Source organism: Oncorhynchus kisutch, linkage group LG6 (assembly GCF_002021735.2).
Source record: "Oncorhynchus kisutch isolate 150728-3 linkage group LG6, Okis_V2, whole genome shotgun sequence".
NCBI lineage: Eukaryota > Metazoa > Chordata > Actinopteri > Salmoniformes > Salmonidae > Oncorhynchus > Oncorhynchus kisutch.
In genome coordinates this window covers 27,679,795-27,704,725 of record NC_034179.2, presented here as the reverse complement: position 1 = coordinate 27,704,725, position 24,931 = coordinate 27,679,795, and the positions used below count along the sequence as shown (strand labels likewise).

Genomic DNA, 24,931 nt, shown 5'->3' with positions numbered 1-24,931 from the left:
GAAGCATTTCAAGGTCCTGGAGTGGCCTAGCCAGTCTCCAGATCTCAACCCCATAGAAAATCTTTGGAGGGAGTTGAAAGTCCGTGTTGCCCAGCAACACCCCCAAAACATCACTGCTCTAGAGGAGATCTGCATGGAGGAATGGGCCAAAATACCAGCAACAGTGTGTGAAAATCTTGTGAAGACTTACAGAAAACGTTTGACCTCTGTCATTGCCAACAAAGGGTCTATAACAAGGTATTGAGATAAACTTTTGTTATTGACCAAATACTTATTTTCCACCATAATTTGCAAATAAATTCATTAAAAATCCTACAATGTGATTTTCTGGATTTTTTTTTCTCATTTTGTCTGTCATAGTTGAAGTGTACCTATGATAAATTACAGGCCTCTCATCTTTTTAAGTGGGAAAACTTGCACAATTGGTGGCTGACTAAATACTTTTTTGCCCCACTGTATCTAAATAAGGTATTTCCGTTTTGTTATTAATAAATACATTTGCAAACATTTCTAAAAACCTATCTTCGCTTTGTCATTATGGGGTATTGTGTGTAGACTGTAGAGGATTTTTATTTAATTTAATACATTTAGAATAAGGCTGTAACGTAACAAAATGTGGAAAAAGTCAAGGGGTCTGAATACTTTCCGAAGGCACTGTATCTGCAATAGACAATAAATTGATTTCTTTACACATTAATGGTAATTCTTTAATAGTAGATCTTATACATGACTTCTCTTACAGGTTGGTGTGCTTCATTAGACTGTCTTTTGGTACATTAAGAAGGAAAGATAAGGAGATATGGTGATTATTTGAGGAAAAAGTAAACAAACACCTGGCAGAGAGAAATGAATTTAGATAATCTTGGTGGTTATCCCTCTCATTAGAATTTGTTAATGCACATCTATTAACACCTAACAGGGTACTGCACAACTTCAATTATTAAGAAGGAAACAATCATGTTAACGCATTTGGATTTATTCCAAGCCATAGTCACAAAATTTATGATAAATCATCCATAATTATCAATAAAACCAAAAATGAAATTAAACAACTTATCAATTCAGATATTTAAGCATTTGTTTTCATTAGAAAATGCACTTTTTAAAATAAATGTATGAATGTTCCATATCAGTTCATCAAGAGAAAATGCCTTAATATTTAAAGTGTTTTTTTTTCCCTTCAATATTACTGCACACTTTCATATTGCGCTTTTATACAGTATCTAATGCAATGTATTAAATCCTAGTTGATTTTTTAGGCATATAAATAAATATCCTTTTAAAAATTGTTTTCACCCTTTGAATACAAATATAGATAACAAGCTTGACCACCAGCATTTCCTTTGCATTTTTCATGTGAAATTCTGGTATAACTTTGTTGTTGAAGTAGCCATCATAATGCCTAAAAAAAACACACTGGAATCCCCCTGAAATGTTCCCCATCTTCTGCTTCATCTAAGCCTGGTGGCAGAGCAATCGAAGGATTTAACCTGCAATGACAGGCGTAAAATCAGTCATGTCATAACATTGTGCTGGCACTATGAAAGCCACCACAGGAAAAAGACTACCAAGATGTTTTAACTGTAGTTTGGCTACCTTAAAGTGGTATTATTTCACTATCAAGAATGAATATCACATGAAAATAAAGCCAATGAATAGGGGTTTAACCATCGTCATTTATGGAACTATCGTCAAATAATTTTATGGTAGGCCTTTTTATTTCTGAAACTTATGCGATCACAATCTTCGTTAAATGACTTGGGTGAGTGAAAGGCATTCGTGCAGACTCTTCTACCTGATGAAATCACAGATGGATCTTAGGTAAGTGCAACTATAACCACATATTATTCTACAATGACTGAGGTGCCCGGTGGTAAAGAAAGCACTATGCAATGATAGCTGAATATAGCCTACTGTAATATCATGTCTCAAACTACCATCCTGGTTTTGAAAAATCAGTGTGAATGACTATTTAAGAGAACACCACGAGATGATATTCCTATCAGACTTAAGTACCTACATGTAATAAAAATATATACAACATATATACCCTGTCAACAATAGAAGATGTATTGGAATGAGTCACACTGAAGTTGATGATGCGGATTCTCTTTTCCCTTTGACCCGTAAGAATATAATTGCACAATAAATACCTACAATGGACTTCATCATGCATTTTAAATTAACACAAATAAAATGGAAATAAATACTCAAAAACAATACAAGACTGATGAATCTGGCCAGCATTTTACTTGAAAAAATAAATAAAACAATAACTCATAAAATGCCCATTAAGGTCACAGTGAACTGTAGGACACAACCAGATTTGGCATAAAGATCAATGTATGACTAGTGCTTCCTCAGTTTTAAATGTGGACACAAATGTTCTGTTAGTTTTTCCTTGAAACTCACGGTTCCCTTTTCCATTGTCCAAGGATTAGTAGAGGTCACAAAAATATTCTCACAGATCAAGAGATAGGAAGGTGTTTTGGTTTCTCTCAGGTTCCAAAGGTGTGGTCATTCGCTGTGGTAGTTGTGTTGGTAGTTGTCATTGCAGTCATACAGGTAAAGTGATTACAACAGTACAGTCATCAATGAGATGCTCACAAGCTAAATGTTTGACAATCCAAATACTCGTGTTCAGCTTTCCCCTAAGAGTCACAATTGAAATACAATGGTGCTTCTCAAAAAAATAAGGTGGTCTTTCTAAAATATATCTCTTCTCTATTTCCTAAAGGGAGTTAACCTGCTGAAGCTCTGCCAGAAGGGAGACTTGCACCTTTCAGGTTCAGGGAATTCAAATTCTGATTGTTCCATGCCGTCTCCTACCAAGTACTGTCCTGGATTCATGGGGTCCATAGGAGGGGGGTATCCAGGGGGCACAGATCTATGGCCTACACATGGGAGGAGAGATATATTAAGGAGGAGAGAGATGCACTATAGATGGACTAAAAACAAAAACTGTTAGTTAACCAATTTGGGAAAGTGTGCATTTACCTTTTTGTTTGGTCATTCTTCGCACTGTCATCGCTGCTTGTCGCTTCTGATACTCTGATATCTCAAACCCTGAAAAATATAAATAATTGTTATATTCATTCACCATTTTAATTTGTTGTACAAATGAACATTTCTTTCACATACACACCTATTTTTTCATCCTCTTGCACCATCTTGCGTTCCTCGTGAAAAGCTTTTAGCCAGCGAAGTTTCTCCTCCAGCTTCTTGGCCAGGAAGATGTGGATCTCGTCTGAGTCCTTATTACTCAGCTTGAACGCATTCTTCACACTCACATTGAAGTCATCATCTCGCCCATCCACAGCATCAACTAAATTGTACCTGTCCATATCCATGCGGCCCTTGTAGTACAGGATGTCTCGTCGTATTAAGTCCTGAGGGAAAAGTAAGGGAGTGAGGAGTGGAAGGGAAAAATAAAGTAGAGAGTGGATTCTAATTTACTTTGAATTATCTACACCAGTGCTTTGAACAACAGTGAGGCACTGTGAAACCCAGGTGACAGACAGATAGGAAATGAAAAGGCTTGAATTCCTGGCAGCCAGGAAGAAAAAAGTAAATTTTTACTAATTGCAGCCTATCAATTTCCCTGTGATAGACAGGGTTCCATGCAATCACCCTGATGAATAATGCACTTTGCTGTAAACAGCTGCTCCTGATTCCAGGTGTCCCATCCCCATTAGTGATGTTTCTGCTGCGTACTATATATTCCTGTCCCCTCAGAGAGCTTGTGTCACACATGTCCCAGCGGTAGCAGTAAACTCAGAGACACAACAGCCCTGTGTACTGTACTGTAAGCCTGTCAGCTTCCTCTAGCTCCCCTTTGGACATGACGGCCTTATGTTACAACACTGTTGTCATCCACCTCAGGAGCAGGAATCAATCACAGTGCTGAAGGGATGGAGATAAAAGGTAAGACCTCACAGACAAGCAGGAACGAATCTCCATCCAGTTCTGTTACAACAAGTACCACAAGGTCCATTTTCAGTAGCTGAATTAAAGATGTGTTCCTGACCATTTTAATTTCAAACTACAAATTGCACGGTGACAATATATCACACAGAATTTCCCTCACTGTGATGTTTGTGAGCTACCCACCACATTTGAATGACAGCTTTTACGAAGACTCATACTAATCGGCCTAATTCATGGGATTGTGGGTTTCAGAGCTAAACACTTCATGAATTGAGAATTTCTTAGCATGACCTTTGAGAATCTCTCAACACATGTTGAGCTATTGGATGCATTTCAAAACTTCCTAAATTTCTCTTTTTTTCTTGAGGTGCTTTTTTTAAACAGTTTAAGTTTTGTCAGAATTGGGGAGTAAAGAGGAATTGCTGTCATAAAAACTACTATCAAACAAGCCTGTTCGGCCATAAAAACGGCAGTTATAATGTCCTAAGCTGTGTCTTTGTCACCACAGTGGTGAGGCTAAGCATTTTCTCATACAAGCCTATGACTTTCTGTTTCACACAATAAATCATTACCCCTTAGGTACATTCATCTGGTGACTTGACTCTTTCAAGCAGTGACCTTCATTTGCCTTGAACCTGGGAGTGTAACTAAGGGTACAAACACACGTACTGATTTTGCTGCCATGTTTTATTCACAAACAAACTGACCGGTTGATCACATTGTAAACAAATTCATGCCAACTCTGTCTGCAAAAGAGAGGGGTTACATAGGCAATATGTACACCTGGGAGTGTCAAGACTGGTTCTGATCAATTAAATAGCATTTGTGACCCAGATGTGGCCACCTTACCTTTTTACACAGAACCATCTGATGGTCGAACAGGAAGAAGACCCTGGTCTGACTCCGCCCATATGGCTGGTAGATCCATGACATCTCCCCAGTGTAGACCAGCTCTGTACTCCTGTCTAGAATATCATCCCCCTGCACAGAGAAATACAAGACGGTCAGATCTTTAAACAGGATCAATAACACAGGCTGTGATACATAGTCAAGAAAACGGAATCCTTTTATGCTTATGACATTAGAAAAGTGACTGATAAGATACTGACTAGTAAGACAGGCTTCCTCTGTTTAAGACAGGCTTCCGCTTCCTCAAATACATAGAGGGTGACAAAGTAGAACTCTGGTGGGTTTGATTTTTTTTTTTACTTGACATAATTACAGTACCTCAGTGATTGTGCAACTCTGGAAAAACTCTTCAACTAGGTCAGAGTGGCCTGCTAATGCTAGCTCTCTCACATCGAATACAGGCTCGAGTCTAGCAACACAGATCCTTACACTTCCTTTTCTCACTCCTGATTAACTTCATCCCGATGAAACGGAGTGCTTCAAAATGCACCGCATCTGACAGTCTGTTTTCTTATTTTATCAAAAGAGTACATACTCCAAAAGGAGCAATTGATATATTTTCCTTTGGAAGAAACAACTTCTTGCCTCTAAACCTTCATAGAAGGTCTACGTGACAGCTTATCAAAATATTTGCATTGTAAAATACATTGTGTTTCAAACTCTGACCAAAACAAGCTAGTAGCAAAGGAGTGAGTTGACAGAGCCAAATCATTAACTAAAAACGGCTTGTTGTATGTGTGTCCCACAGTACTTGTTAGTTCCTCAGACATGTCACCCTGTCTTAGTCCTACCTCCCAGTCCAGCACAGACGCCTGCCACTGTGCTATCTTGTCAATGTTTTCCAGGCGACGCTTCCTCTCGTTAATCTGCTGAGTGACGTTCCGCATGACAGCCAGCGCTGCAGCGACGTAACGGTAGTCACTACGAGAGGGGAGGAGACACAATGTTATAGTGGGGGTGACCAAGTAGGAGGAATAGGTCAACAAAAGAACTGTATAGTCAGGCATGCATACCGTGCCACATCTCTATCACAGCTTCACTGCACAAAACAACAATACTTTAAGTTTAGCATCCACGTCTAGGATCCTCACATATTAACGAAAGATCCTCAAGTCTCATACTGGCCAATTAACCTGAGAGCAAAAAATACCAATCATTCCAGCAGGATCTTCATCAGTAGAAACAATGCTTCATCATGACACAGAGGTGAATGTAAATATTTGATGTGACATTGAGACTAAGGGACAGGTACCTGTGCTCCTGGACAGTGTACTTGAGAAGCTCTGCCAGCTGCAGAGGGTACTTGCAGATCTTCTGGACAGGCGTGAGCAGGAAGCCATCAATGGCGATGTCAATCATCTGCTGCACCAGGCGACACGCCTCAAAGAAATGCTGATAGCGGCCATCCTTCATCAGCCGAGAGAGCTCCATGCAGGCATCCACGTGGTTGTTGCAGTACTCTGAGTAGATCCAAAAGCCATCTTGCTGCAACAGATAAACGTGTACACAGTATGTTTGAAATGCTGAAACGAGCTGAATTTTCTTTTCTTTTTTGGAGTTAACAAAATAGTGAGGGTGCACTACTGCCTTAAGTTACCATTGAAATTAATAACCAAAGGGAACTCTGAAGTGCCCCATCATCAAGGTTCTCAGAAGTATGAAAAATGATGAGAATCCAATGGCCATGTAGATATGATACACAAGGTTTACTCAAACCTATTGAGGGATTACATTTAAAAAACACTTGAAATCCTGAGAGATACAAAAATGCTTACATGCTCTAGGAAGCAGGGACCTATTTCACTGAGATGAGGTTCTTCTGTATTGTACTGCTTCTCCAGGTCTCTGACAAAGCCCATTTGAAACCTGTAGATATCTTCAATGTTCCCAAATATGACCCTCAACTGGTCATCATTGAACATGTCTCTTCTTTTTTTACATTGCCGGAAGTAACCCTGAGGCAACAAAGAAAAACAAATGGTTTTGATCCAGTATTATGCATTTCAAATGATAGTATTTCATTGATGTTGCATGGCATTTCATATTATTTTTTCTTTACTGCAGGGTGTCATGTAAAAATCTTCCCATCATGAAATATTTCCCAATCGTTGTGATTGTAACGTCATGTAAAATTTCACCCAACGTGAAAATATTCCCAGTTCAATAATTGCACGTGCGTCTGTTTATGTGGATGGCGGAGCTAGGCGGATATTTCTTTCGCCCCCTCCCGTAGCGCCCAAGTCTTTACACTGGCAACATATCTCTCCTCACATCAACATTCAGCACTTAGACGCGTGAGTCTGGGTGTATATATGTCGACCTCACGCCTCAACAAGCTTCTGATTGGTCAGTGTCAATACTCCTGGTCACCATTGAATGGCAGATGTGTGAAGCAAATGCGCATTCTTACAGAACAGTTTTTTGAGGTCAAGACAGGGTGAGAGAAACATCTGCACGAGCTCAGCCATCCACATAAAGATCTGCGCCTGCAATTATTGAACTGGGAACTATTTCACACTGGGAATATTTGTACATGACACAGGGCATTCAAACAGTTTTGTCTGAGTTTAAAAAAGGCATTAGTGCCAATGACTGAATCATGATCATTGTTTAGTCCCTGTTTAATTTCCCATCAAATTTATTTTTCTAACCACATTTTTCCCAGATTAGATCTAGAGGGAAATAAAAGGCAGGAAAGATGGCTACAGCTCTATAAGCAAGAGTCTCAGTTATGTAACTCATCCCCTCTGTGGGAGCTCATTTCTCCAATAACATTTCAAGTCATTCATGAAAAATCTTATAGTTTCACACTTAAGGGACCCATCACGCTTCAATAGGCATTCCCAGTCACCTAGACATTACGATTTGCCATGTGATGTTGCTTACACAATTTATGTTTTCGCTGCGTCATTTTGGGGGTTTCGAAGCACATTGTGATTATGTCATATTTATGTGGGAACAGAGGGAAAACTGATGAAAAACGTCTGATTGGGTAACAGCTTTTTGAGTACTTTTTCATGTCCTCTCCTGGGTGTGTTGTTTGACGGAGACAGGTGGTGCGTGAAGAGATGGAGTGCTTGTTTCTATATATGCTGGGGAAGAGTGGTGTGGGATGGGAGGGATGCTATTTCTGAGCCCACAACCAGCACTTACGGGTCAGCCATCGCTTCTAATCTCTCACTAAAACACTGTAGCATGTCACTACTCTTTAGAACATAATTGACTGAAGTTTGCCTTTAGACACATTTTGTTCCTAGTCCATGGAAAGCACTGTACTGCATAATCTAAATCTGCACAAGAGCTGTTATAGCACTGTGGAAATATTGGATATACAGTTTATTGGGTACTTAGATAAATACACTTTTTTTCATGCCCATTTAATATTTCATCCTGGATAATCACTAATAATCTGTCTTATCTTGCTATGAATAGTGGTTGGATAATGGCCTAAAACAAGGTAATTGTCTTAAACAGAGCTAGGCAACTCGAGACGTCATTAAAAAAAACTGCACTCCCCTCCCCAACATTCTTTTTCTTCACATGACCCTCCCTTTGTACTGTAAAAAATGTTGCACATCCTCCCCCCTCAAAATGTACTCAACAATTATGATTACCACCATAAATAACCATAACTGTAGCAACCATTGTATTTATACATGAAGATATCGACTTTACCACTTTCGCATGGTTTTGTAGCACAGTCAGTTTATTGTCAAGGCAACGCTCCAGAAGGTTAAGGGTTCGCAGACAACGACCGAAAAATAGACAACAACAAAAATGACTCTCGTTACACTACGATCAGAATCGTCTGCAGACAATGATCAGCTAGGGGGGAATTTGTTTAAAATTTTATGATATTTATAAATTATATAAAATAGATGCAACGAATTTTCCACCAACAGGTTTCTGTGCCAATGCACCACACACAACCAATAAGCAACGCATAACCGCATACCGACTTGGAACGCTTATCATCATGGTTTGCATTGTCAACACCTCCCAAGTATCAGACACTGCAAGCTCCTTGCTACTATCTAATCAATGCAACATTATCCCACCATTGGTTAGCTACTAATAGCTTAAAAAGACAAACCTAACACAATATCTGCCAATTAATTTCCAGCAATATTGCCCTGTCTGTGTTGTGTGTGGTTATGTGTATCACTCCGTGTGTAAGCCAGTTGATATGATTTAATTTAATTTAGTGGTTTAACAGAAATACTTTCCCCAAAACCTTCTAAATTAAATGTTAACTGCAAAGTAGGCTTACCTGGCAGAAGTGTATCATGAGGAAGTATATAATTTGTATATCTTATTTGTTATTTGCTAAGTTTGCCATGAAATGAACAGCAGCAGAACAGAACCATCACTAGACCTGCACATTATACCGCACATTCCGCGCTCACCATATGCACAATTAAAGGGCCAGATGCGCAATTAAAGGGGAATTACACTCAAAAATCGACTTGTTAATTTCCTTACAGACCTAAAATAAATGGTCTTCTGATGTGATGTAAGCATTGACATGGACTCAGAACATCCAATTTCATTGTTTATCTATGAACAATTGTAGTTTTAAGAGTAAAAAAAAAAGAATATCTAAAAACAGGAACAATAAAACTGAGAAAACAGAATTTTGGAAAATATAAAACAGCATTCGGGGGAAAAAAATCTCTGATTGTATAGTGCCCCTGTCACGCCCTGACCTTAGAGAGCCATTTTATTTCTCTATTTGGTTAGGTCAGGGTGTGATGTGGGGTGGGGCATTCTATTTTGAAAACTTGAAAACAAGTGAGTACATTGGATTGTGGTGTTGTAGGCTAGACTTGGTAGGATAATTTTATTGCCCCTAAACAAGATCAATAGTTTTTTTTTTAAAGCTGCGTGTCTTCACTGTTCTTTAATGCCTAGTGACGCACCTGGCCTCCCCACTGCCTATCAGCTATTCCTCCATCTTGTTGATTGATATGGTGCAGATAGATTTAAATAATTTTATGTGTGGTATGATTGATAGTTAACCTATTGCAGATCTGGACAAACGATCCAACAACCACTATTGTCACTATTGATAGAGGGCAGGATAGACAGTTGACTGGTAGACTATATTGATCTGTTGTATAGTAAGCATGCGGAAAAGCATAGTGCATAAAGGTGTCTGCATACTAAGTTCAGTTTGCTCCTAGCAGAACTCAACTAGGTGAAGTGAACGTCTGTGCCTCGCATATTCCCATAAAAGAACGCTTGAAAAGAAAAAAACGGCAATAGGACTGTTTGTCCCTCTTGAGATGCCATAGCCAGTATACACACCTCAAAATATCCAGAATTAATCTAAGATAACTCAAGAAAACTGTCATTTATTTTGTTTTTGCAGAGGTCTTTTTTTAATTTATTTTTTTACATCTGCAGTATTTCCCAAGTGAAAAAATGTGCATGAAAACAGGTTGTCTCTCATTGAATGACAACAAACACTTAATTGAGGAATCCCTACTGTTGACCAATCACCTTATGAAGGCGCGTAAAACCCTTGGCGAAGACCAAAACAAACAAAAATGTCTAAAATATTTTGCCCCCAACAAAATGTCACTTAGGGGCCCCAAAAGACTAGGGCTGGCCCTGATTGCATGTAAGATGCTTTATTGTTACATACCCGGAGAAGTGCAGTGAAGTGTGTTGTTTTACAGGGTGAGCCATAGTAGTACGGCACCCCTGGAGCAAATTAGGGTTACGTGCCTTAATCAAAGGAACATCAACAGATTGTTCACCTTGTTGGCTCGGGTATTCGAATTAGCGAACGGCCTTTTATTTACTAGCCCAACCCTAGGTTATATGGATACGTAGTCCCGTGACCCACTGTGGCCCCTCATGACATTTTCAGATTTTTTGTGGCCCCCACCCCACGCCCATCCATAGTCTATAACTTCTGCTTCACATATGCCCTTCTGTCTTTGGAAGATCTCTAGCCAGCCAAGCCTACCTCACATATGTCCTTCAGGTGTTTGATGTAGTGACGCTCTGTGCTCATGATCTCGTTGATTACATTGGCCCTCATCTGGTCTCTGTTCTGGACGGTTTGGCCCAGGCAAAGACAGTCGCTGCTGCTGGGGCTGGCCTCCGCATGTCCATTCTGGACCTCACTGGGGCTGGGGCTAGCCCCCTCAACTGTCTCTACCGTCGTGCTCTCCTCCTGGTTCACCCACAGCTGAGGACAGCAGAACACAACATGTCAGCCTTGACAAATAAACAGTAGCATCAACAATCAGGGTTCGGGTTGTAGATCTAAAATATTTTTTTAAATACAAAACAACAACACCATATTAATTCCAAAGCCATGGAGCCTTTTCTCCCTATTCAAATTCATTTTCAATGCCACTTCTTCAGTTTAAATTGAACAATGTGTATCATAATTAGATTTGTCAAAAACGTGTTAAAAAAGTATAGAAATATCCATATCAGCAGGCCTTCATTCCTCTGATGCACCCGTAAAATAGGTACCTGTTCAAAAAACATTGTAATTTATCTTGAATTCTAACAAAGCCTTTACATTGAAGAGTTGGGTTGGGAATTGCCAGGGACCTCACTATAGGTCTGCTGTAGAGGGACAAGAGAGAGCCACGATAACGAGTTTTAATTATGGAAATAAAAGTGCTGAAGACAAATTAGCTCCCTATTTAAAAAGAAGACGGAGAACAAGCTATGAAGGAAAAATACTGGAGTTTGATGCAGGTACAGCCAACTAGCGCAAAAGTAATATTGCAATATTGTCAAAACGATACGATATGATATATTGTCAAAAATAATATTGCGATATGTAACTGTATCGATGGAATAGGTTGAGCTAAACCAACAGTATGCATCAAAACTAGAAAAAGAAACAAGCATGAAATTGCAGGTTAGGCTGAGTACATCACTGTGACTGCACAATAGAGCTTTAAGCATGAGCGCTCACAAGATGTAAGGCAGTGACACAGGGAATTTAAAACAGAGCTTTGCTTCTAATAAATGGGACAGTTGATAGACTGCACTGCACAATCCCTGTGTTTCAAATGTGGCTCCTGACAGTCTGTTTCCAGCAATGTTCAAATTGACAGTGTTGGGGAGTAGTGAATTACATGTAGTTCAATTAGTAATTTACCTGCATTTTGCAGTATCTTGGTGGCAGTTGAACTCAATACAAATCTTGGTAGTGTTTTCAGTAGTTAATTACTTTTTTGCCATGTAGCGGTGTAGAAAACTACTGGAACAACACAACATTTTTTTCTAACCAAAAGAATGAGGGTGAAGTAGACAATAATTTCCTTTCTTTTTCAGCATCAGACCTGCCAAATTCTCACTTGAAACAGAGTTTTTGTGTTTAATTGGTAGCTTGGTAAACTCTATTTTCAGAGTAGCTTCCCCAACACTGCAAATTGATAGGGATATAACCTTAACATGCTATAACTTAATATAATGAACAATATGGGTCCACACAAGTTTAGACTTCTCAGTCTCAAAATGAGCAGTAGCCAATTAAAATAATCTACGTGGTTGCACTTGATACAACGCTAAATGTATAGCTGTTCCCATAACATAACATGCCACATTTAGCACGATGCTAACCTGACCAGCAGGCCAGTGATTATTTCCTCTAACAAATTCCGCATCAGCCTATCAAAGATCTTATACTTTATATCCACCAACCAATGGCATTTCTTAAAATAGGTCAACTTGGCCACCAGGGGGATATTTTAAACCTCCAAATTCAAGGTTTACTTATGTTCCACTTAGTTTGTCACAATTGTAGTGTGCCAATATTGCATGGTGCTGATTTTCCGCTATATGACGAAATGTCATGTTTTTCACACACATCCATGTGCTTTTACGAGAAAAAGATAAAGGAGGTCTATACAACATTTACGTTTAACATACAACTTTTTTTTAAATTTGAAGAGCCTTATGGTCTTGTCAAATAGCTGTCATGTACCTCTATTATTATTGCTGCCAGGTAGCATATACCAGTGAACTGTGAATCTGCAGGATACGGTAACAGTGGGTTTGAGGCCCCCTTGTGTCTCACAAAGCGGTTGGAACAAAAAATCTCAAATGTGGACTCATCAGACCAAATTTCCACTGGTCTAATGTCCGTTTCTTGTGTTTCTTGGCAAAAGAAAGTCTCTTATTCTTATTGGTGTCCTTTAGTAGTGGTTTCTTTACAGCAATTTGACCATGAAGGCCTGATTCATCCAGTATCCTCTGAACAGTTGATGTTGAGATGTGTCTGTTACTTGAACTCTGTGAAGCGTTTTTTTGGGCTGCAACCTAAGGTGCAGTTAACTCTAATGAACGTATCCTCTGCAGCAGAAGTAACTAGCCTAGTGGTTAGAGTGTTGGGCGAGTGTTGGGCCAGTAACCTGAAACGTTGCTGGATCGAATCCCTGAGCTGACAAGGTGGAAATCTGTTGTTCTGCCCCTGAACAAAGCAGTTAGCCCACTATTCCCTGAAGATGTTGATTAAGGCAGCCTCCGCACCTCTCTGATTCAGAGGGGTTGGGTTAAACGCGGAAGACACATTTCAGTTAAAGGCATTCAGTTGTACAACTAACTAGGTATCCACCTTTCCTAACTCTGGGTCTTCCTTTCCTGTGGCAGTCCTCATGAGAGCCAGGTTCATCATAGCGCTTGATGGTTTTTGCGACTGCACTTGAAGAAACATTCAAAGTTCTTGAATTTTGACTTTCATGGCTTGAAGTAATGATGGACTGTTGTTTCTCTTTGCTTACTTGAGCTCTTCTTGTCATAATATGGACTTGGTCTTTTACCAAATAGGGCTATCTTCTGTATACCACCCCAACCTTGTCACAAGACAACTGATTGGCACAAACGCATTAAGAAGGAAAGAAATTCCACAACTTAACTTTTAACAAGGCACACCTGTTAATTGAAATGCATTCCAGGTGAAAACCTCATGAAGCTGGTTGAGAGAATGCCAAGTGTGCAAAGCTGTCATCAAGACAAAGGGTGGCAATGTTGATGAATGTCAAATAAAAAAAATATTTTCATTTTTGTAACACTTGTTTGGTTACTACATGAGTCCAATTCTTATTTTATAGTTTTGATGTCTTCACTATTATTCATCTACAATGTAGAAAATAGTTTTTAAAAATAGTAAAAATAAACCCCGGAATGAGTAGGTGTGTCCAAACTCTTGACTGGTACGGTACATATTATTCAATCATTGCATCCACACTGGTTCTATTTGTGACGCTTGATGCACTGCAAGTCCTGCCTCTCCCATCTCAGTCTGGTCAGCATGTTAGCGCCTGGCTACGCATACTCTTGTTGACGCGCGCGCAAGCAGTATGGGTGCAATGATTGAATAACATGTATGTGCACATTTATTTTGCAACGGGTGGTGTGGTTAGCATGTATGTCTGGCAGGTTATCCTATGGGAAAAGCTAACATGTAGCGTTGTATCACATGCAACTACGTCAACAATTTAAATTGGCTGATGGGCATTTTGAGAACTTCTACTTTTTCTAATGTTCGCAAGTATGGACCCGATAAATATATACCATATAGTTCTGTACATGAATAGTTTGCTTATATTCACATCGAACCCCAATATCAGGAGCCACTAGAACAGGTGACCCTGGGACCCCCATCATACGATTTTTGTTCACATGTTTTGTCTTATCAGGTGAATGATAATGGCAAGGAGAAGTAATCCACATTTTAAAATTAATAGATTTGGTAGATAGTTTTTCATTGTTTTGACCTCCCCACATTATAATATACAAACGGTCAAGAAATAACATTGTATTACAAAAGGGATAAAACCATGAAACAATGAACATGATGTCCTTCTGCGCAGTATTCATTGTTTGATTAAAATCTGATACCTCCTAGTTGAGGGAGTTGGAGGAGTTGTGAGCGCATTAGTGCATTGGTTGCTTGAAGGCATCTCAAGGAATGAACTGTCACTTTGTGTAATCCTCAAAGGGAACTAATTTTAGCAACCTTGCCAGAGGACACGGGGTAGGTAGCTGACTCCTAATAAACATCTACACAATCATGATGTTTTTCAGGAAAAATACACATTACAAAGCCAGCCATGATGCAACTGTATTGTTAATGGGCACATTTCCCTCTAGGATATGAAGGTACTATTTTCCCATAGAATTAGCTTATAATTTCTTGTCACATAAATAAAATCAAACACAAACTCTAGCAATCACTGAGTAAGATGAGATCAGTTAGTAGACTCAGTCAAATAAAATAAAAAGTTGAGGTTGAAGCATTTACTCATTTACTTAGAGTTTAGCTCAATCGTAATGACAGATAGTGGTGTCCGAAATTATTGACACCCTTGATAAAGATGAGCAATAATGACTGTATAAAATAAATAATTCAAATATTGTATGTTAATAGAATTGGGAAATGATATTATTTTATACAAATACAATTGCTCAGAGAAAGATCATACCCCCAAGACATGGTAAAAACCTGAGTTATTGGTAATTGTGAGAGGTTACCATGTCTTGGAGGAAAACTACATATACAAAAGTATGTGGACACCCCTTCAAATTAGTGGATTCGGCTATTTCAGGCACACCTGTTGCTAACAGGATTATAACATCGAGCACACAGCCATACAATCTCCATAGACAATAATAGGCATTAGAATGACCTTACTGAAGAGCTCAGTGACTTTCAAAGTGACACTGTCATAGGATGCCACCTTTCCAACAAGTCAGTTCGTCAAATGTCTGCACTGCTAGAGCTGCCCCAGTCAACTGTAGATGCTGTTATTGTGAAGTGGAAACGTCTAGGATCAACAACGGCTTAGCTGCGAAGTGGTAGGCCACACAAGCTCACAGAACGGGACCACCAAGTGCTGAAGAGAGTAGCGTGTGAAAATTGTCTGTCCTCAATTGCAACACTCACTACAGAGTTCCCAACTGCCTCTGGAAGCAACGTCAGCACAAGAACTGTTCGTCTGGAGCTTAACAAAATGGGTTTCCATGGCAAAGCAACCGCACACAAGCCTAAGATCACCATTCGCAATGCCAAGCGTCAGCTGGAGTGGTGTAAAGCTCACCGCCATTGGAAACACTCTCTCTGGAGTGATTAATCACACTTCACCATCTGGCAGTCCGACAGAGGAATCTGGGTACGCTGGATGCCAAGAGAACACTACCTGCCCCAATACATAGTGCCAACTGTAAACTTTGGTGGAGGAGGAATGAAGGGAAATCTTGTGAAGGGAAATCGTAATGCTACAGCATACAATGACATTCTAGACAATTCTATGCTTCCAACTTTGTGGCAACAGTTTGGGCAATGCCCTTTCCTGCTTCAGCATGACAATGCCCCGGTACACAAAGCAAGGTCCAAACAGAAATGGTTTGTTGAGATCGGTGTGGAAGAACTTGACTGACCTCCACAGAGCCCTGACCTGAACCCCATCGAACACCTTTGGGATGAAGTGGAACACAGACTGCGAGTCAAGCCTAATTTCCCAACATCAGTGCTCGACCTCAGTAATGCTCCTGTAGCTGAATGGAAGCAAGTCCCTGCAGCAATGTTCCAACATCTAGTGGAAAGTGGTTAAGGGTGGAGGCTGTTATAGCAGTAAAGGGGGGACCAACTCCATTTTAATGCCCATGATTTTGGAACGAGATGTTTGATGAGCAGGTGTCCACATACTTTTGGTCATGTAATATTATATTCTTATTTACAGTAAAACTGACTCCAAAATGACACAATACATTATTAATCATTCATTTCGATTGGACACAAAATAATCTGAAACACAACCAAAACAAACTGCAAATGCATCTAATAAGTTGTAGAGTCACAAGCTTGATGTAATCATTGTGTGCTAGGAATATGGGACCAAATACTAAACGTTTGACTACATTATTTATAAGAATCTTTAGGGGTGTCAATAATTCTTACCCCTACCTTTTTGAGAAAAAACAATACTTGTTAAACAAAACATATTTCTCTGAACAATTGTATTAGTATAGCTCAATATTTGAATTATTTATTTCATATAGTCATTATTGCTTATCTTGATCAAGGGTGTCAATCATTTTGGACCCTACTGTATCTGACTGTTTGTTTGCAAATATGAGGTAGTTGTGGTCATTAAACCTATGTCTATATTACAAACACTAGACCCAACCATAACATACATAGAGTCATGGGACCCCTCTGAGATTGATTTTAAATATGCATGTGGCCATACAGAATTCACATATGGCCTGTGCTGTAAGTAATCTTTTCCAGACATCAGGTCTCAGTGCTTGATGGTTCTGTGTACACAGTATATCTCAGCCTGAGTACATTGTCCACGGGTGTCTATTTAGAGCCCACTCTCTCTGTTTCCTTGGACCAGTGGACAAAAGCTGCATGGTCAATTCATAGGATGGGCACAATAATCCAGAAATGCTCTTAAGATTTTAGAAAATGTATGTTCCTGAAAATAACTTCCAACATGACAACAAATCCGGTAACATAAAATAACCATTAAATAGCTTTTATTTGAGTCACTCATCAAGCCTTGTTCGTTTTATCCACCTGTTTGATATGCCCTGTCCTCTGCTAAAAGGTTGGTCATACATGTTTCATCATTCAGATCTGAGATGAATCAGTGCCTCATTGCTCGCTTTTCAGTTGAGTGAGAGTGCAGAGAGTGAGAAAAAGAGAGTAAGTGAGAGTGAGAAAGAGAGTGTTGTTTGAGATACTATAGTTTGACTGTAATGCTATTACAAGCTTGACACTTGAAGCATGGTGATGTCTGCAAATGGAAGCAGTAGTATAAAGCGACAGGATGTTAGATATGGGGTGGTCCAATGTGCAGTGAGATGCTAGTTAAAACAGTTGCTTTGAAATACTTGCTGAAACTATTAAACGCACCTTGGTAGTTGTGTTTTGGAACCTTGGAGCTGCTATAGGGTTGATATAGAAAACCTGTTTTGTTTGAGGTTGTGGTGGGTGGGGTTCAACCTTTGGAGAGAAAAACATGACATACCTCGTTCAGACTCATTTTTACAGTTGGCAGATGGAGAAGGCTAGTAGTGATAACCCCGCAATGTAATAACTACTCACTTTTCTGAAGTCTTCTTGTTTTCACAGTATTTCAATTGGAGACTAGTAAATATTTGTAGTTCCTGTGAGATTAGCATGGCATAATCATATTTTGATCTATATCAAAATATCATCACCCAAGCCTAAAATATCTGCCCTCAAAACAGGGCAGTGAATCAACGATAATTATCAATGATAAGGCAATGGCAAAGGATAATCCATCGGAGCATTGAGAATAGGTGGTAAACCCTAGTGTACTTGTTGAGGGGCAAGACACGGTGCAGCAGAGAATGAGAAAATCTTTGATGGCTCCACTCACCCTCACAAAGCTGGCTGGGAACCATCCTTCTTCATCATCAATCTGTCCCCACCACCAGTCCTTATTTGATGCATCGAGGACCTTGATGACATCCCCTGCCTTAAATGCCAACTCCCTGTCGGCCATGGTGACATGATCCCATACTGCCTCAGCGCTGACGATGGATCCTCCACTGATCAACTGTGGGTGAGGGGTGAGAGGGGTTGAGGTAGGGGAGAGGAGAGGAGAGAAGGGAAGTGAGAGAGAAGAGAAGAGGGGAAATGGGGGATTGGGGTGAGGGGTGAGAGTGGGTAGAGGGAAACGGTGAAGGAAGGGAGTGATAGGAGTAGTGGTGAGGGAGAGAAGAGAGGACGGTAAGGGCTCATTAGTACTTTTACAAGGGCAGGAGGGCACTGTCAAGTCTTGGTGACAATATCTGAGTTTCAAACCAATTGATCTACTTATTCCTTTTTTTTTAAGTATTATTATTATACATTTTTTTAAATATATATATATATTTTTTATACAAATGACCAGTATTATTAAGAGTTACACATCTTTGATTCAGTGAAATGACTCTAACACATGAGGTGTTATAATCAATGCCTAAGTGATAATCAATGGTGGTGTGGGGGATGTGCTTTGGCAAAGTGGGTGGGGTTATATCCTTCCTGTTTGGCCCTGTCCGGGGGTATCATCGGATGGGGCCACAGTGTCTCCTGACCCCTCCTGTCTCAGCCTCCAGTATTTATGCTGCAGTAGTTTATGTGTCGGGGGGCTAGGGTCAGTTTTTTATATCTGGAGTACTTCTCCTGTCTTATCTGGTGTCCTGTGTGAATTTAAGTAGGCTCTCTCTAATTCTCTTTTTCTCTCTTTCTTTCTCTCTCTCTCTCGGAGGACCTGAGCCCTAGGACCATGCCTCAGGACTACCTGGCATGATGACTCCTTGCTGTCCCCAGTCCACCTGGTCGTGCTGCTGCTCCAGTTTCAACTGTTCTGCCTGTGATTATTTTTATTTGACCATGCTGGTCATTTACGAACATCTTGGCCATGTTCTGTTATAATCTCCACCCGGCACAGCGAGAAGAGGACTGGCCACCCCTCATAGCCTGGTCCCTCTCCAGGTTTCGGCCTTTCTAGGGAGTTTTTCCTAGCCACCGTGCTTCTACACCTGCATTGCTTGCTGTTTGGGGTTTTAGGCTGGGTTTCTGTACAGCACTTTGAGATATCAGCTGATGTACGAAGGGCTATATAAATACATTTGATTTGGATGACAACTGCCTTGCTCAGGGGTAGACCGACAGATTTTTACTACATCAGCTCAGGGATTCAATCCAGCAACATTTTGGTAACTGGCCCAACGCTCTAACCACTATGGTAACTGCCATTCCATGTAGACACCCCTGTTTCGATCCCCCAAAGACCTCATACCATAAATGGACACTGGTCTCTAAAATATGATTAAGTATAACATCCAGTAGTGGGTAGAGATGACTCAAGGATGATACCCTAACAGACACATGCCTATTTTTTATTTCACCTTTATTTAACCAGGTAGGCCAGTTGAGAACAAGTTCTCATTTACAACTGCGACCTGGCCAAGATAAATCAAAGCACTGCGACAAAAAACAACAGAGTTACACATAGTATAAACAAAAGTACAGTCAATAACACAATAGAAAAATCTATATACAGTGTGTGCAAATGGAGTAAGGAGGTAAGGCAATAAATAGGCCATAGTAGTGAAGTAATGACAATTTAGCAAATTAACACTGAAGTGATAGATGTGCAGATGATGATGTGCAAGTAGAAATACTGGTGTGCAAAAGAGCAAAAAAAGTAAATAAAAACAATATGGAGATGAGGTAGGTAGTTGGGTGGGCTATTTACAGATGGGTTATGTACAGCTACAGCAATCGGTAAACTGCTCAGATTGATGATGCTTAAAGTTAGTGAGGGAGATATAAGTCTCCAACTTCAGCGATTTTTGAAATTCGTTCCAGTCATTGGCAGCAGAGAACTGGGAAGAAAGCTGGTCAAAGTGGGTGTTGGCTTTGGGGATGACCAGTGAGATATACCTACTGGAGCGCGTGCTACGGGTGGGTGTTGTTATGGTGACCAGTGAGCTGAGATAAGGCAGAGCTTTACCTAGCAAAGACTTACAGATGACCTGGAGCCAGTGGGTCTGGCGACGAATATGTAGCGATGGCCAGCCGACGAGAGCATACAGGTCGCAGTGGTGGGTGGTATATGGGGCTTTGGTGACAAAACGGATGGCACTGTGATAGACGGGTGGCACTGTGGGGCGGCAGGGTAGCCTAGTGGTTAGAGAGTTGGACCAGTAACCGGAAGGTTGCAAGTTCAAACCCCCGAGCTGACAAGGTACAAATCTGTCGTTCTGGAAGTTAACCCACTGTTCCTAGGCCGTCATTGAAAATGAAAATTTGTTCTTAACTGACTTGCCTAGTTAAAGAAAGGTAAAATAAAAAGACTGCATACAGTTTGCTGAGTAGAGTGTTGGAGGCTGTTTTGTAAATGACATCGCCGAAGTTGAGGATCGGTAAGATAGTCAGTTTTACAAGGGTATGTTTACCAGCGTGAGTGAAGGAGGCTTTGTTACGAAATAGGATGCCGATTCTAGAATAAATTAGGGATTGGAGATGCTTAATATGAGTCTGGAAGGTGAGTTTACAGTCTAGCCAGACACCTAGGTATTTGTAGTTGTCCCCATACTCTAAGTCAGAACCATCCAGAGTAGTGATGCTAGTCTGTCTGCTCACCCTCAGAGAATACCTCCTCTACAGATTATCAATCTCAATCTGGGGTTTAGACATTAAAGTGGGGAAAACTAAAACTGTCCCAAGAAATAAATGAAGTCTCATGAAGAGGAATGATTGCATTTATATTTTCCCATCTGTATTGCCATTGTAAAAGCCAGGTCAAACAAAATAAATTCACAGTTTGACAACCTTATTAATTGCATCACCCTCAGGGATTTAAATATTACACTTTTGCCACTTTTTGTCTAGCCCCTCCCTCTCACGAAATGGCCCTAGATTTGTGGGCAAAATCTGTAATTGGCCTTATTATGTCTAAAACAGATTTACTGTACATAAAACACTTTTCCTCTGTGTAAAAGTCAATGTTACATAAGATGATCAGTAGTACATCGTTCAGTCACACTACTACAAAAAGCAGTTAAATAAGGCCAAAAGGAGTAATATACCATCTTCTTCCAAATATTTTCTTGACTCAACATTTTACATTTTACATTAAAGAGTAAAAACCTGAATATGAACATAAACTATTGCTAACCTATTGCTCTAAAGAGCTTTGTGTATGTACTTGGCTGGAGTGTGGTGGAGGCTATAGGGATCAGGAGCACCATACTGAAACAGTGTGCAGATTGGTAGATGCTACATTGGTGCCGTGACACATTACACAGCTGAGCTGCACTATCGGCTGGCCGATAAATCCCTAAATCATATCCTCTCTGTTTGGAGTGACTGTTTTTCTCATAATCCAAAACAAACTTTGGCATAATTTATCTTTTACTCAACAGCGTTTCTCTAATATATTATGTAGAGAAAAACTCTAATTGACCTACCCTCCATTCACACTTTAATGTCATGATCTATTCCAGGCCAAATGACTTTATGTATGAACATAATTAACATTTCTTTAAACAAAGATTTATGGAATAGACCACAGGTGCCCTGCCTGAGCTCCACCTGCAATCCTAATAACGTGAGTGAATGAAAAAAAGGTGATATCTCAAACTATGAGAGATACAACAGTTTAAAAACAGACAGTAATCCCTCACAGTTATATACTAATTAACAAGTCAACATGTCCCCTGATAAGTGTCAAGAGAGCTCGCTCTCCACTATAACTCACATGCTCAAGAACAGAAAGGGGTATTTTTAGCTCCACATGCATCTCCATGTGAATGCACCCCTGCCTGCATTAAATATGCACACCCGTTTTGATATGACAACCTGTATTTGGCTTCCTCATAATACAATTATTGAATAACCCTGTCTTTTTAAAATAATGTCTGCATAGGCGTACTGACAGTAATACTGTTATTACACTAGAGCAGAGCATTCCCCTTTTGCAATACAGCTTTTTTTATCTCCTGTGAGACTCGATGCATCACCATTTATTTAACTGGGATCCTGTGATATGAACAGCACTGTAAGCAGTCAATACAACAGGGAGGTCTTTGCATTAAGTTGCAAACAAACACACACACACAACAAAAACATGCTGTTCCATTCATAGCATCTGTAGAATTGTCACTATGAAAACGCAAACTGTATTATATTAGTTCTACATAAAAAAAAGAATATCCACATAACCATTCGTCATACTATTTAGGCCTACCAATTCGCATAAACTAAAAGCAATGTTTCGAGATATCCTATAGGCTACGTCATAAAATACAACATTATGAGGCACCATGGGGCCTACTGTGAGGTAGGCCTACAGTAGAAGCATGGAAGTATATACATAAAAAACACTTCAATATCAATGTAAAACCATTACAAAACGGGTCAATATTTAAACACTAAACACTACATTCGATAATACATTATATTATTAGGCTACTGGATAGCTCGTTTACAGTAGGCTAGGTGATGCTGTTTTTGCATTGTGCCCAGTATAGCTCTGAGACCCAAATGGCATGGTCAGTAGTTTACAAAACGCAATCTACAGCCTGGAGAATACAGTTATTCTATTTAATTATATTATTTTAGCGCATGTGAGTCGCATCTTTTCAATCCTACCAGATCAAGAAGATTATGTGTTAAGACTATATTTATTTCAAACGAGCACCATATTGCCAACGCCAAGTAATCAACAGAACAGGATTTTACTGAAAAACATTGCCTCTCCCACATCCCATGCATAGATGTGTTTTACAACATGCCAATAAAATACATTTACAACGAGAGAACGCCGAGACAAGGAACAATTCCTAACAATCTTATAACACCGATCTGGCGCCCGCGACTGCCATATGCCACTGATGGCCGACATGCTAAATAAAATGTAAACCACAAACAAGATCTGGTAATATAGAATATACCAGCGCCATTCATATCGTGATGAGGCCATGTTGAAGCCCTGTGTGTACTTCCATAAGAACACGCATTCACTCCCACTTCCTCGCCTCCACTGCACGCCGTGCGTACTTTAGTGCGGGCTGTGATTATCCATACGCGCACTGAGGCACAGTATTAGCAACCACCAACCACACAAACAAAAGCATCGCATACGATAATTACGACCATGCAAATTATCATTTTCATATCCAAGGTCATAATGTAGAGCATGAGCTCTGCAACATTTAATCGGTTAAGGTGCATATTGCTGTACACCAACATTTTGTGACTGTTCACAATTCTATCCAAACGCAAGGAAACATTTCTGGTATAATCTCTAGCTACCTCCTCTTTCACATAATATTGTATTCATACGTATAACTCTCTTACAGAATCATCATCCTCACCATCATCATCCTCATCATCATCAGAGTCTGCACCGTTAGTTCCCCTTCCACTCTGACACCCGTAGTCCGCTAGTTTCCTGATTTGCCGACTTGAATGCCGTTTTTCATTAGGAGTAGGGGTCTTTGCATGCACTAAAATTGTGATGGTAACGTAGGCACTGTAGAACGCTACTGCTGCAACTCTCCCTGCGTAGCGGGGAGCAAAAACCTGGGCGGTGCTTCGTGCATAGAGGAACAAACCACAGGCACTCATTGGGGGCTCATTATGGTTTCTATCTATGCTTCAAACTGGGAGTCCTAACCTCGTGATGCTTGCTCAACAAAATATAGTTAAAATCACGGACCAGAAATATTAAATCATAATAAGAGGAACATAGACACTGTATGGGGGTTATATTTGCCTGTGCCAGTTGGCAATACAAATGTCGTAATTTCATTATATGCCTAGGCTACTGTAATCATTGATAATAGCAATAAAAACAGGCAGGTTTTTGTAAAGAGAAATATTGACATCCACCCACGTGGACCATTCTACACAAATCAAAAAGTAACAGAGGTCTTAACAGTAGGATAACTACTTTGTAATTTATCTCAGTAGAGATTAATCTCTCCTCTTGGCTCCTGTGCACCTGTCACTCCAAATCCCCATGCAATCTGAGCTCGATTGTTCACTGGCCCCATCGCTGTCACTCCTGTAGCTCTCTCTCACAAGCATGATGAGAGAAGTGCATAGTTGCACTATCAGCCTTGGGTCTCAGACTTCCACCAACACAAACTTCAGGGGGAAAAACTCACAGAACTCATAAGGATAAAGAAGAATAGAATTGAACAATAATTCAAATAAGACAGATGAAAGCAACACAACACAGGATGAGGAGAAAACATGCTTTGGGCTAATAGCACAAGTGGATGAGGATAAGTAGCACCTCTGCTGTTCCAACACCCATACAGATGATTTTGAGGGGTCATAACAAAACCAGGTGGACCATACACTGAGTCCTCATGGGGGAGATTCCGGGAGACCAGAGGTAACAAAGCACTGGCCTGGCCGGTTGTGTGGTCTTATCATTGCCAGCAGGTAGAGAGGAGTGGTTACCCTCACTGCCTCAAAGGCAAGCACAATGGCTTTGAATCTGAAGCCAACAATAACTGGGAGCTTGTGTGGAGAGATGAGGAAAAGGTTGACATGGGCTGGCTTTAAGAAAAGCTCAGA

General features: G+C 40.1%; 1 protein-coding gene across 4 annotated transcripts; it reads right to left on the bottom strand.

Annotated features, from left to right (window-relative positions):
* Positions 1–685: 685 nt before the first annotated feature.
* On the bottom strand, positions 686–23,942 carry LOC109892598 (rho guanine nucleotide exchange factor 9). 4 transcript variants are annotated; one of them, XM_020485252.2, is made up of 11 exons: positions 23,719–23,942; positions 18,225–18,404; positions 17,735–17,824; positions 10,811–11,035; positions 6,612–6,791; positions 6,089–6,321; positions 5,628–5,757; positions 4,777–4,908; positions 3,146–3,389; positions 2,998–3,066; positions 686–2,894 (listed from the first exon to the last, which is right to left on the bottom strand). In XM_020485252.2, the coding sequence occupies exons 1-11, from the start codon at positions 23,737–23,739 to the stop codon at positions 2,725–2,727; spliced, it is 1,674 nt and encodes a 557-aa protein (XP_020340841.1). In that variant the 5' UTR covers positions 23,740–23,942; the 3' UTR covers positions 686–2,724. The 4 variants fall into 4 exon arrangements, with proteins under 4 accessions (XP_020340841.1, XP_020340842.1, XP_020340843.1 ...); XM_020485253.2 differs by lacking the exon at positions 23,719–23,942 and adding an exon at positions 23,296–23,410; XM_020485254.2 differs by lacking the exon at positions 17,735–17,824 and having other exon boundaries at positions 23,719–23,910.
* Positions 23,943–24,931: the final 989 nt, after the last annotated feature.

Coding starts and splice junctions, on each gene's coding strand:
- LOC109892598 (XM_020485252.2), bottom strand. CDS start 23,739: ATGATGATGAGGATGATGATG. Junction 18,405..23,718: donor TGATGATGAGGATGATGATG/GTGAGGATGATG, acceptor CCTCACCCACAG/TTGATCAGTGGAGGATCCAT. Junction 3,390..4,776: donor AGATGGTTCTGTGTAAAAAG/GTAAGGTGGCCA, acceptor CTTTTCCCTCAG/GACTTAATACGACGAGACAT.